At 45.4% G+C, this 12,671-nt stretch overlaps 1 protein-coding gene across 1 annotated transcript; it reads left to right on the forward strand.

The window, feature by feature from the left end:
• The first annotated feature begins 20 nt into the window (after positions 1-20).
• Positions 21-8,023, forward strand: hirip3 (HIRA interacting protein 3). Its single transcript, XM_023792332.2, has 8 exons — positions 21-180; positions 656-776; positions 2,020-2,155; positions 2,250-2,888; positions 3,006-3,181; positions 3,259-3,409; positions 3,502-3,600; positions 5,748-8,023. Exons 1-8 carry the CDS (start codon positions 113-115, stop codon positions 5,942-5,944), a joined length of 1,587 nt encoding a protein of 528 aa, XP_023648100.1. The 5' UTR covers positions 21-112; the 3' UTR covers positions 5,945-8,023.
• The last annotated feature ends 4,648 nt before the right edge of the window (positions 8,024-12,671 follow it).

Raw genomic sequence — 12,671 nt, forward strand, 5'->3', positions numbered from 1 at the left:
ACGCCTTCCTGGAGCTCGTGGCCCGCGCATGCGCGCTGTAGCCATCTGCGCAGCGCGGGAGTGGGGACGTAGCTGACTGCCGGGCCTGCCGGCGGCTTTTATAGAGGCGAGCATGGCGCCCCTCCGGCTCCACATGCGAAAGTTCGTCTCCAAGCAGTTGCGCAGCTGTCGGGATCTCAGGTACGACAAACTGTAATTTCAGATATTTGTTTGCTTGTGTAGTATTAGTTACTGCGACAGCCTCAATGTACAGCAGCCTCGGAATGGATCTCCGCTATGAAAGCGCGACCGAATCCACATATTATTTTATATGCAGGGCTGGAAATTAATCAAGCCCACTCACCATTGGCGAGTAATATAGACGAAGTACAAAAAACTGAACATTAGCCCGCTGGCTATTAAAAAAAAAAAAAAAACTGCAGGTCGAACTGCAATTTTTTTTTTTTATGAATTAGCCGAGTTAACAAGTAGGAAATAAATTCTTAAGTTCCTGCACTGATTATATAGTTTCCCAATTAGGGAGTTATGGTATTGAGACGTGTGTTTTTGTAAAACTGTGAAGTGCCAATGCGTCGGGTTTCGCGTTAACGTGGCGAATGATGCTGGTCGCGCTGATGTCTGTGATGTTTTATGGTTTTTGTCTTTTACCCTCCAGCAAACTGAGCCAGCGCATAATCAAGCAGCGGTATCTGCAGCATGTGGGCCGGGACTCGCTGAGCAGCGAGGAGCTGCAGCTGCTGAAACGGGCCGTGGAGGAGGAGCTGCTTAACATGGAGGTGGGAACCGCGTAACGTCACTCTCTAACCAGGGTGGCTCAGGGCTTGAGCTGGCCTGTGTTTCACATCCCTGGGACCGGCCTCCTTCAAGGGCCTCTTTTAAAATTTTATATATGTGTGTAGACACACGAACCAGCCAGGGGGTACATGCATATTTCAATCACAACTGTCACATTATAGAACATCATTTTGCTTCCAAAGACAACAAAAAGTAGAGCGTAAAATTGTTTTGGGTCCCTTTACATTCTCAGAATTCTCATTTGTCTCAGTATTGGATGTGCTCTTGTTTCGCATGACAGAAGAGGGGTTTGGATTTATTAAATTTACATATGTGGAATTTAGCCAGCATACAAAGCAGTTTAATTACACTGTTTATATATTTTTCCTCTCATCACCTGAAAATGCAAAAAAAAAAAAATCTTGAAAAGTAAATCAGAAGTCATTACACACATTGATTTCAGCAAAGTACCTCAGGCTAATATTTTACAGAGTGATTACATGACCAAAACAAATGCACAACCGATTCAGGCAAACGGTCACAAAAGGAGCATTTGGTATGACGGTCCTTTTTAAACTATGCAGGCCATACTTTAACTGGGTAAAACTTATGGAGTAATTTAAATGTAACTTTTAAAAGTTAAGTACCATACTCCGTTTCGAGGAATATGTTCAGCCACACCACTCTTCAGTATGATATGAGGGACAGAGACAATATTATGCTGAAAAAGTGCCCTTTTTGTTCTTAGAGGAGCAAGCTGAAAAACATATTTCGCACACAGCAGAATTACAGGGGTAATTATCAATCGATGAAGGAGCACCTCTTAGTAACATGGCATCAAAAACAATCGCGTATTCCTTTGGAGATATTGGAACACCATAAACATTAAGGAACTCTGAGTAATTATACAGTGGACCACTGGAATTAATCACCAAGGTTTCTAAATATTGGAACTGTATTGAAAAGTAACGTTGCTTGTTAAAGTTTGCAAATAAGAAACTCAAGTGTGAGTTTTGTTGTACTTTGTACACTATATTTTGTACATATTTTTGTACATAGAGCAAGCTGGCTTGTGTGGGGTATTTGGCTGGATGGCTCAGGGTTTGAGCTGGCCTGTGTTTCAGCATCTGCTTAAGAGCAGGAATTGTGAGGTGCACATCTTCATGGACACTATGTAGCTGTAGAGTAGTGGCAGTAATTAGTGATATACACCTGTAAGCAGTGTTTCACCGCAACTTTTTGTAGGACAGCAGCAGTGACGATGAACCTCTCAGTAGGAAGGTGTCTAAAAGGAAGAGACGGGAGGATGAAGAGGAGGATGAGGAGCACGCAGAAGAGGTGGCAAAGCTGAAGAAGTCTCGACTAGAAGTAACGCTTCCAGGTAGGTCTGCCCCCCTCTTCCTGTCCTGAGGAGGTGCGTGCTCCAGTGCTTCTGTCCATGATCGTAGTTACCACTCCAGCTTTTACCTTCACAGACTCTCCAGATTCCGGAATAGAGAGAGCCGCCAGGGAGCCCCAAGGTGGTGGAAGGAAAGAGAAAGATGAGGAAGAGAGCAGTGAAGCTGGGAGTGAGGAAGAGGAAGAGAAAAAACCATCCATAGCAGCGGCTGCCAAAAGGAAGGAGAGAGAGAAGGTACGACACAGGATTACCAAAAAGACAGGCACTGGGAAGAGCACAGACGGCCAGGAGGAGGAGGGGAGTGAGGAAGAGGATGTCAAGAGGAGGAAGAAGAAGAATGGGAGAAGGCGGGATGAAAGAGCAGCGGACGAGTCCCACAGTGAACAAGAAGAGGGAAAGAGGGATGGGGATTCAGACACTGATGACATGAAAAGTGCAAAGGAGAAGAAAGGAGGAAAATGGAAAGGGAGGAAGGCTCCTCCGGCGAGTGAAGAGGAAGAGGACCCTCCGGCAAAGGGAAGTAAGGGGGCGGCAGAATGGGAAGAGGGGGACACTGAGAATGAGGGGCATGGGCAGAAGAAGGCTGCAGGCAAGAATCGCTCCAAACAGTCAGAAGGGAGTGATGATGAGGAAGAGCACAGGGGAGAGGCGGGTGCAGCAGAGGGGGCTTCGCAGCAAGACGGGAGCAACCTGTCTTCAGGAGAAGATGGAGAAGGTAAGGGAGAGGCTAAGCAGAATACTCCTCATGTGGGTGCAGATGTGGGGAGGGTGGAAGGGGAATGCCCTGATCTCTGCTTGTTGAGTCTGTTTTGTCATATTTTCCCCCTTTCAGAAAAATCTGGAGCAGCGAAGGCGGAGAGTAGAGGGGATTCAGGGTCAGATTCTGACTCTTCATCACTTCCTTCCCTGGAGGAGGAGGAGGATGGTCAGGGCAGTAAAGTCAAACCCCAGCAAGTGAAGAGTCAGAAGAAGTCAGAGGAAGGACGTGGTACCTCCAAAGGAAAAGGGGTAATTGGACCCATCTATGCATCTCTTTGTCTGTGTGCTTGGAACAGCTGTGCTCATGGGATGCCTGTAAAAACTAGAATGACGAGGACCCAGCGGTGACCAGGTTGAAGCGCTACGTTGCCCTCTGTGGTGTGAGGCGGAACTACAAGAAGCTCCTCGACGGATGTCGGTCTGTCAAGTCAAAGGTCGCTGTGCTGAAGCGGGAGCTGGAGGAGCTAGGGGTCAAAGGTCAGAGTACCCGTACACCTCCCCCCCCCTCCTCCCCCACTGGGCCCAGTGACCCACGCAGCTGGCGTTCTGACAGTGATTCCGTGCTGCAGGTCAGCCCTCGATAGAGAAGTGTAAGCGAGCACGGCTCAGGCGGGAGGAGGCCCAGGAGCTGGCAGAGCTGGATGTGTCCAACATCATAACCACACAAGGTAACGCCCCTCTAGCAGGAGGGATTGGGGAGGGGCTGTGGCTGGGCTGACGCCGACGTCACTACCACATACTCTGCTCGCAAATCCTCACCTCCCCAAGAAAGAATTACATTATGTGTAGCAGAAACATGTTAATATGAAAACACCAGCATCATTACAGTAGGAAAGGTATACTGTCCACCTGTACTTATGCAGAGTTAGTACACGTGTGATGCGTTTTGAAACCAATACATAGCCTGACGTTGCAATCGGAGGAGTAGAAGCATGTTGTTTTGCATTTTTTTTTTAAATAAATAAAAAATCACTAGATGGCAGTGCTATATATCAGATCAAACCCGGATACTCTGAGTCTCTCTTTGGGTTAAGTTTTAAATAAAAATCCCAGGCCGAGGCGCATTCAGAGAACTCCAGGGGGAGGTTAACTGCAGTCAATTAACCTAGCTGCCTTTAGGTGGCACCAGAAGTCGCTGCTGTGTTGGAACAGGCAGTTTATGTCCACTCTGACGGGAGCCACAAGATCACTTAAGGCTGGTTCATCGCCACACAAGCGCAACACTCGTGTATCCACTCTGCGTATGCGTACATGAAAACTGTCATAGTTCTGTGGTCAAGCCACATACTTTGCACATGTGCATAACGTGTTGTATTTATATTTTTATTATTATTATTAATATACATTATTATTCTGATGTTCCCTGCACAAGTGCCACAGCAGTCAGGGTTGTGCCCGCTTCTCCACGTCTTATAAATTCTGAGAGCCAACACACAGGGCTGCCAGCTTTGGGCAGCTGGCTGGTGTGAGATTTTCAATTTCAGACTAGTCTGCACTCACACCCACATTAAGGTGTACGTAACAGTATTATTACCTTGTAAATAGTCTGCAGGGCTTCCAAACTACCCCAACACTGGTTGAAAGCGTCCATGCTGGTATTTAAAGTGGACGCTAGCGAGTTGGCCTTGTGCAGTGCACCCCGAAGCCGCCTTGTGCACTGCACCCCGGGGCCGCCTTGTGCACTGCACCCCGGAGCCGCCTTGTGCAGTGCACCCCGGAGCCGCCTGTGCAGTGCAGCAGGCCGGAGGAGGTGCACAATGATGGCAAATGCGTCATAAATGTTTGAGCGGGCAAGTCCACTAGTACGCATGCGGAGAAGTATGAACCAGCCTTTACACTGTATTTCAGTCCCTTGCCTCTACATATTGTCTACTTGTGCTTTGTTCTGGGGCACTGTATTCAGGTGTGTCAGTCCTGCTCCTCTGAAGTGCCTGACCTCTGGGTCTGAAAGAGTCACCCCTGCACACCTGTTACCTTCCCCCAGCTTTGATCCGCTTTGGACTCACTGGCTTGGTTCTCTTCCCCGATTGAAGCCGCCGTGGGCGTCTCTCCAGACCGCTTTGAAATCCCACATCAGCCTTTAGTTTGGCAGATCCCATGTCCTTCCGATAGCCATTCCCCGCTGCATTGAGTCTCGCTGAACTTGCCTTTGTGAGGACAGGTGCTTCTCACGCTCTGTCCCCAAACATCATACCACGTCTTTTCACCTTGTTTGTTTGCTTTGGAGTGCCTGTTGAGGCCAAGACGGCCGTGGGTCAGGTACACGCGTACGACCTGCAATGCGCTGCACAGGCGTTTTCCTCCTGTGGCCCGACCACACGTCGCGAAGCACATTTAAAGGTGCTGTACGTGTGGATGAATCCTACTGTAAATCCTAAAGCTCATAATCAGATTTATAATGGCTGTGATATAAAAAGGGTATATTAAACATTTTGTGAAACGCATAATAATCCCCCATAGGATGGATGGATGGATGGGCGGGCGTGCATGACGCATGTTTGGGGGGGGGGGTCCCGGGTATAGATGGACATAATAAAATAGAGGAGCGGTGGTGTGACATTGTCAGCCTTGTGGCCTCGTGTCACTCGCATTTTCAGCCTTTTCAGTGAGCTTTGGCACGTGGACTCTGTGTGACTCCGCTGAGATTTTGCTTTTCCCGTCAGCCTCGTCTCTGCCTTTGGCCTCTCCGGCTCTGAGCCGACGCCTGGCTTAAAGCGGCGCTCTATCCTCCTCCATCTTTGAACCCCCACGGCTCTCCATTGCCACCCCACTCTGCTGTGGTTTCAGCCCTGCGTTCCACCATGTCCCCTCACAGGACGGCCCCGCCGCGGAGCGACGTCCCACTGGCCACCCCCCCAGGTACCCCTGTCCCCAGCGGCCCCCTACAAACCCATGTTGGGCTCCAGCTCAGACAGTGAGGAAGGGGCCCCAGCAGGCGGACCGGCCCGGAAGAGAGGCACCGACTGGAGCAACCTGCGAGGAATAATCAGCGATGATGCTGAAAGCGAGTGAGCAGCAGGGGGCGCTCTGGTCAAACCTGTGCTGCTTGTGCTTTTGTACTTCTGTTGCTGTTTGCTGCGCTTTAATAATTTAGAGATCTAGTTTTGTATAACATTTTTTATCGTGTTTCATGAGGAATAGCTCGAATCAAAGAGGATTACATAGTGAAGACGACCGAATGCTCCTCTGAGGCTCTGTGTTCCCGATGCCGCGTTCGTGTCGTTTTCTGCTGCTTTGTTCTTCCTGTTTAAGCAGCCTGGGTGTCAGATTTGTGTCCATTGTCCTCCTCTGGGGCCTCACATGTCCTTCATGGCCCTGCTGTGATAAAAGCATGGACCATGTGCTGAGACCACAGGAGACGCTGCTGTCATAATGACATAAGGGCACATCTCTTCCCACCACACTTCTGTCTGTGTTTCTCATTTCGTCATTTTAACTTAATAGAAACGGCGAATTAAATAAAGTTTGTAAAAAAAAAAAAAAAAAACTGAACGTCACATTTGATGGAGCTGAGGTTGCACAGTGCTGCCGCTATGCCCCAAACTTGCTGCTGCTTCCTGATTCAGGGACAGGAATTCAACCTGCAAGTCCAGTCGTCGTCGGGGAGGATGTGAGACTTGGGTTGAGACAATAAGCTCATTGAGTGGTGAAGAAATAGTGTCTTGTTTTCTTGTACAAATGTTAAAATAGTTGTCATGGAAGTTTGAAATAATCTTTTGTTACATTTTTTTTTTTTTTTTCACACATAGAATGGCATTTCAGACGAGCTTCAATATCACCACAGGTTTTTGTTTGTAAGGCTTCAATCTAAAGGCCAGGTGTGTGTGTGTGTGTGTGTGTGTGAGAGAGTGAGAGTGAGAGTGGGGGAGGGGGGGGGGGAGCCTGACCTCCACCCCCCCTACTGAACTTCTGAAGATAATTCTGTAAGAAATTCTTTAGCACTACTAAGAGATTAGTAGGCACTTTTTTCTAAATAAGCCAAGTGAAGCTGTTTGTGGTTAAGGGCCTTGTTCAGGAGTCTGACAATAAACCTCCAGTCTTAGGCCACAGTGCACTAACCTGCTGAACTGCGTTCTGGCCCACGCGATGTTCGATGTGTTGCCATGTTGGCAGAAGGTAGGAATACAAGTGATATCTGATATCCAAGTGACCCGTGACAGCCACTATGCATTAGGCAGCCTCCCTAGGAACTGCACAGTGTGACCTGTTTTGCTGATGAACCCAGCTCTACTTTTCCACCATCCTCCTCCTGTGATCGTTCACAACAGTTTGAATGTTGGCTGTCCTCTAATTGTTTCTAACTTAATAGTAATAAAACAAGTTCTCCTAATTGGTACTAAAACTGCTTTAGTCAAACTTGACAATTTTTCTTTGATAGATGACAATTTCAGTGTTTCTCCATCCCCCCAGGTTACAAGTCTGGGTGTCATCCTGCATAGTATGTTATATTTTGAAGCTCATATTAATATTAATATTACTCCAACCGCTCTCATTATATCTTGCATTGATTACTGCATTATCCTCCTCTCTGGTATTCTACATAAACTCCTCCACAAACATCAAATGGTTCAGAATCCAGCTGTCCATGTCATTAGCAGAACCTCTTCCACAGAACGTATTACTCCTGTCCTCCGGCAACTTCATTGGCTACCTTGTTAGATACTGGATTGACTTGAAGATTCTGCATCTCACTGTCAAGACTCTGCGTAATCTTGTACCTCTGTATCTCTGTGTTCTGTTTCACATCTGCATACCCTAAGGCATAGGTGTCAGACTCCAGTCCTGGAGGCCCGGAGCCCTGCACATTTTTGGGTTTCCCCTCATTTAACACACCTGATTCAACATCTTGTGCTAATTACCACATAGAATCGTTTGTGGTGGAACAGGGAAAGAACTAAGTTACACAGGGCTCCAGCCCCCCAGGACTGCAGTTTGACACCCCTGCCCTAAGGGGAGCTCAGCCCCCCAGAAAAGGGCACAAGCTCCCTTGAAAAAACATTTAGGGGGAATACTAAAAATCGTCCACTTATAGGATATATTCTGTTTTCCATACAATAAGGTTCCTGAAATAAAGTAGTAATAGTATAAATATGTCAGCGTTGTATGTTTATTCAAATTTTACATTACATTTTCCAAACATTTCTCTCTACTAATTAACACAATTCTGTGTCTGTTCCTGCTGTGGTCACTGCACTCATTACTAGTTTTAGCCGCCTGAACTCATTACGTGGGTGGGGTATTTGAATGAAAGAAACCAAACCGTTTTTATTGTGTATTTTGAGGTGGTTTATGGATAGTCAGAATGTCAAAATGTCAAGTAGACGTAATGTGAAATGATGATTAGCTTTTTTTGATTAGCAAGTAATGTGTTGTGTCAACACATGTTATGGTTCACACCAGAAAACAGGACTAACCTGAATGACACTGCGTGATCTGAACCCTGTACAGTATATACCCTACAACTAATTCCACCAAATCTAATATTTTGTATATCCGCCATGATTTTGAAGCGCAGCACCAGCTCTTCTAGCATGGATTAAAGAATTGGTGACATACCACCACGTTTGCCTTTCTCTACTTTTGGGAAATAGGCTCTTTCAGAGCCTGGATGCTGGACGGAGAATGATGCTCAACCTGTCTTTTCAGAACGTCCCACAGGTTGAGGGTGGGGGACATGCTTGGCCACTGAATAATGTTCACCATGTAGCACTGACTTTGGATGTATGTTTTGGGTTACAGAATATGCTTTCGGTCGTTATGTTGAGAGGGTACCTGCCGACCCAAGGCACAGAGAGATGGTAGCACCTTGTCTTTCGGTATTTCCCAGTACATCCGTGAATTTGCAGTGCCATCAGTGAAGTGCAATTCCCCGACATCTGCAGCACTCACACCCCCACAGAAGAACACCGCCACCACCATGCTTTACTGTGGGTAGCATGCATTTTTCGTTGTATTCCTCGCCCCCTTGTGACGCCATGCAGTTTGGATGCCAGTAGTTCCAAATAGATTTATCTTTGTCTCATGAATGCAAAGTATAGAGTCCCGATACCTTTCACCATTGTCAACATAAGCCCTGACAAATGCTATACATGCCTTTTTCCGCCTGGGCTTTGGAAGTGGCTTCCTTTTTGAACAACACCCTTGCATGCCATTCCACTGCAGAGGAAGCCGCATTGTGTGACGGCCAGGGGAGTGTCTAGTCATCCCAGGTCCCCTGGAAAAATGTCACCTTGGGCTCCCTGCTCAGGTTGGGTGGATTTTGGGGTCCCTGCAAAGTACTGGACCCCCTGAATCTGTGATAGTATCCATGCCCCTCTGATGCCCCTGGTCCCAGGAAACAGTCACCTGACTTTCTACTGCTTTAGCTCACTATGATGAACTTGTATGGCAATTTTCTCTTCTGTTAACTCTTCTTATCACAAAACACTCAGGTCTAGATGTTACCTTCTGTAGACGGTCCGGACATCTCACAGAGCTTACAAGAAGTTAATCCTTTTTGAATTTCTGATTAATTTTCTTGTAGTCTTGACTTTTTTCTGTAAAGAAACTGCTTTCTTTCTCGAGACATTTCTCTTTCATGTGGTGCCATTATTGTCAGCATTCATTGGGAGGGGATTCTGTTTGTTGATACATCCTTAACTGTCAGGTGGCCGCAAGAGTAGAGTCGTCTGTTGTTGAATTCCTGTTAATTAGCATTTTATCAAGTTTTATTCCTAAGACCTTGTAAGACCTTGTACTCATTTTTGCACCATGATCATAAATCATTTTATTAAAGAAATTCCAATTGTGCTTTTTGGGCAGACAAATCTCATTTGCGACGAATAAACCAGATTTGCTGGAATATTTTATGGCATATGATCCCATACAAAGTATTAATTCTAAAGAGAGACCGATGATTTTCTCATTCATGCTAGGTATTGTATGAAGTCTGCCTTCCAGTCACCATAAATGTCCATGGTGCTTAATTTGACAACCACCCGCTCAGGATTACGCTGAATACACAAAAGTCTGGTTATTCTTCCTGTCATTCTTTCCATTGTTCTCCTTTAAAATAACAATAAATGCTCTGCTTTGGTGATCCTAAAACAAGCAAGCACCACCTGAATGGAGAAATTGATTGTGTAAAGCGATATTTTGATTCACCATGATGGGTTTTTAAACCATATCCTGGTCTGTTGTGGCTCTCGCTGGAGATAACAGAGCAGCCTCTCTGTGAGCTTCCATAGCCCCGCCTCTGATGCCCTTTGTTAAACACCCCATTCCTGTAAAATCCACGTTGTCATTCGCTTTGATAACCCTGGTCATTCTACTGAAGTACACACCTTAATGTGGCATTACTAAGGTAGCTGTTTTGAAAGAGGCCCGTGTCTCAAAATCCAGATATTCCAGTTTTGAAAGTGACAAAATGCAGCATAGAGACATAAGGGAAACACAGAAACATTAATCTTGCCCTTTGAACAAACAGGCATTGCAGTTCATATTGGTGAGTCACTTGTGTACCTGTATCACCTGCGTGACTTCTGAGCCATCCTGAGTCTAAATCCAACAGCCTCACTGATCCCAGGAGGCCACCCCACTATTGTTTACATTCACATGCACAAGAGGAGTATCGGTGCAAAGGTCAGCTGATGGCACCCAGGAATGGGAGGAATGGCTCTCTGACGTGCCAGGCAGTAAAAACTACCTTTTGACCATCTCTGTCTGTGCATCAGGGCAATCTGTCTTCGCAAGCGGGTGAAATTCGAAAAGAACAATTGAGCACAAAAGAACGAGAGCAGAGGCCATGAATGGGAATGTTTGTGGGAATTTGTCAGTTCTTATATAACAGTAGAGAATATATGTGTAGCTTTGCCATGATTCAAGTTTTGCAAGTTGAACAAGGCTGACAGCTGATATACCAATGAGTGCTTTTCAATTACAGAAAAGAAATTCTGTCTGGTTTTGTATTTATTTGTTTACAGTGCACACTGTGCGCAATGCTCACAACACAATGAAACGCTCATTTTTAAATGTAGAATGCAAAGTGGTGGCATTTATGTGGAAGTCTTCTACTAACTGCGGAAGTATTGCTGGTGGAATTATTATCATTATTATTGTTAGGTGCTGTCCAAAGAAGGCCCTGGCTGCAGATCCATGGTGAGGCAAATCCACTGACAGACCGGAAGTCTACTGTCATGTCAGTTGCATTTTATTGTTTATTCAATATAGCAAATTTTTTGGTATTTGCTATGTTTTTTTTATGCATATGTTTATTGACTTTTATGTATTATACAATGTGTCAGCACAACACAATAAAACAGAACAGAATGACATAAATTCATAAATACAGGCATATAGCTCAAGCTGGACATGGCTACTGAAGCAGATTACACAAGAATGAAGAATACCAGAAGCATCAAAACCAAAATAGTACATAAAAGGTTCCCATGTTTTATAAAATACTTTATCTTTGCAGTATAACACACACATATTGAAATACGACTTAAGCAAAAGCTTTTTTGATGGGACTTTATCTGATATCCAGTTCAAAAGAGTACATTTTTTTGCACAGAATGTTAATATACTGTAAAGTTTTCCCTTATATTTATCCGCGATAAAATCATCAGCATGTATGAAGAATCACACTCTACAGAGACAGATAAAATTTGGTTAATTTCTTGCCCAATAATGTGCCAGGTTGCTGTATTTTACGGCAAGACTACAGACAATGAGTGAAGCTGCCTGTGTCTATTTCACAGTTAGGACATTGGTGGGGGGGGGGGGAGTTACTGTCGACCTTATGGCATGGGCAGGGGGATATGTGAGCTCTGTGCAGAATCTTAAGTTGAGTCACTTTAACTCTGTTAGAGACACCTAGTTCTTACTTTTTTCCAGACCTCATTCCATTCATCATCTGTAATCCCAACAAGTTCCCTTACCAATGTCCCCTTTAAGTGAAGAGTGCTTGCAGCATTATACCCTTGAGTCATAGAGATAACTTATGGTATTGCCGGATTGAGGCAGTAGGAGCTGTCTCTCTATATGCAAGACATTTTGGATATTAAGGACAGTAGTGTCCCTCCTGGCAAGATCCCATATTTGCAAATAACAGGGAAAAAATCCTGTGGTATAATATCATATTTCTGGATCCATCTAATAAATCAGATGCTGTCCAAAGTTGGCTCCTGGGTCTGGCTGCAGATCCACTCTGAGGCAGATCCATTGACAAACAGGACAGGAACAGACAGCGATGGACAGTTAGGACAGCAGAACAAATCATTGGTGCCCCCTTGCCCTCCCTCTAGGACTTGTACACTTCAAGAATCAAGAAAAGGGCCGGGAAAATCGTCACTGACCCATCACACCCTGGACACTGTCTTTTTGAACTCCCTCCTTCTGGCAGATGATTCAGAAGTCTGCAGACCAGGACCAGTTGCCACATGAATAGTTTCTTCCCTCAATCCATCACCCTTACAAACATCTGACACCTGTTTCCCTCACTGCTACACCCTGCTCCACTTACAACACACCATTGAACTTAATCTAAGACATACCAGACACTTTGCACCTTGTATGTTGTTTGCATTTTATGTAGATTGTTCTGTCTGTAAATAAGATGTCCTTCATATTGTACTGTATTTAATCTGTACTGTTTTGTTCTATTGTATTGTAATGTACCGGAGAGACACGAACTGCCGGAAACAAATTCCTTGTGCGTGTCATACACACACAATTGGCCAATCAATCTGATTCTGATTCT

The sequence above is a fragment of the Paramormyrops kingsleyae genome, chromosome 22 (assembly GCF_048594095.1).
Source record: "Paramormyrops kingsleyae isolate MSU_618 chromosome 22, PKINGS_0.4, whole genome shotgun sequence".
Classification (NCBI taxonomy): Eukaryota; Metazoa; Chordata; class Actinopteri; order Osteoglossiformes; family Mormyridae; genus Paramormyrops; species Paramormyrops kingsleyae.

Coding starts and splice junctions, on each gene's coding strand:
- hirip3 (XM_023792332.2), top strand. CDS start 113: ATGGCGCCCCTCCGGCTCCACATGCGAAAGTTCGTCTCCAAGCAGTTG. Junction 777..2,019: donor AGGAGCTGCTTAACATGGAG/GTGGGAACCGCG, acceptor AACTTTTTGTAG/GACAGCAGCAGTGACGATGA. Junction 2,156..2,249: donor ACTAGAAGTAACGCTTCCAG/GTAGGTCTGCCC, acceptor TTACCTTCACAG/ACTCTCCAGATTCCGGAATA.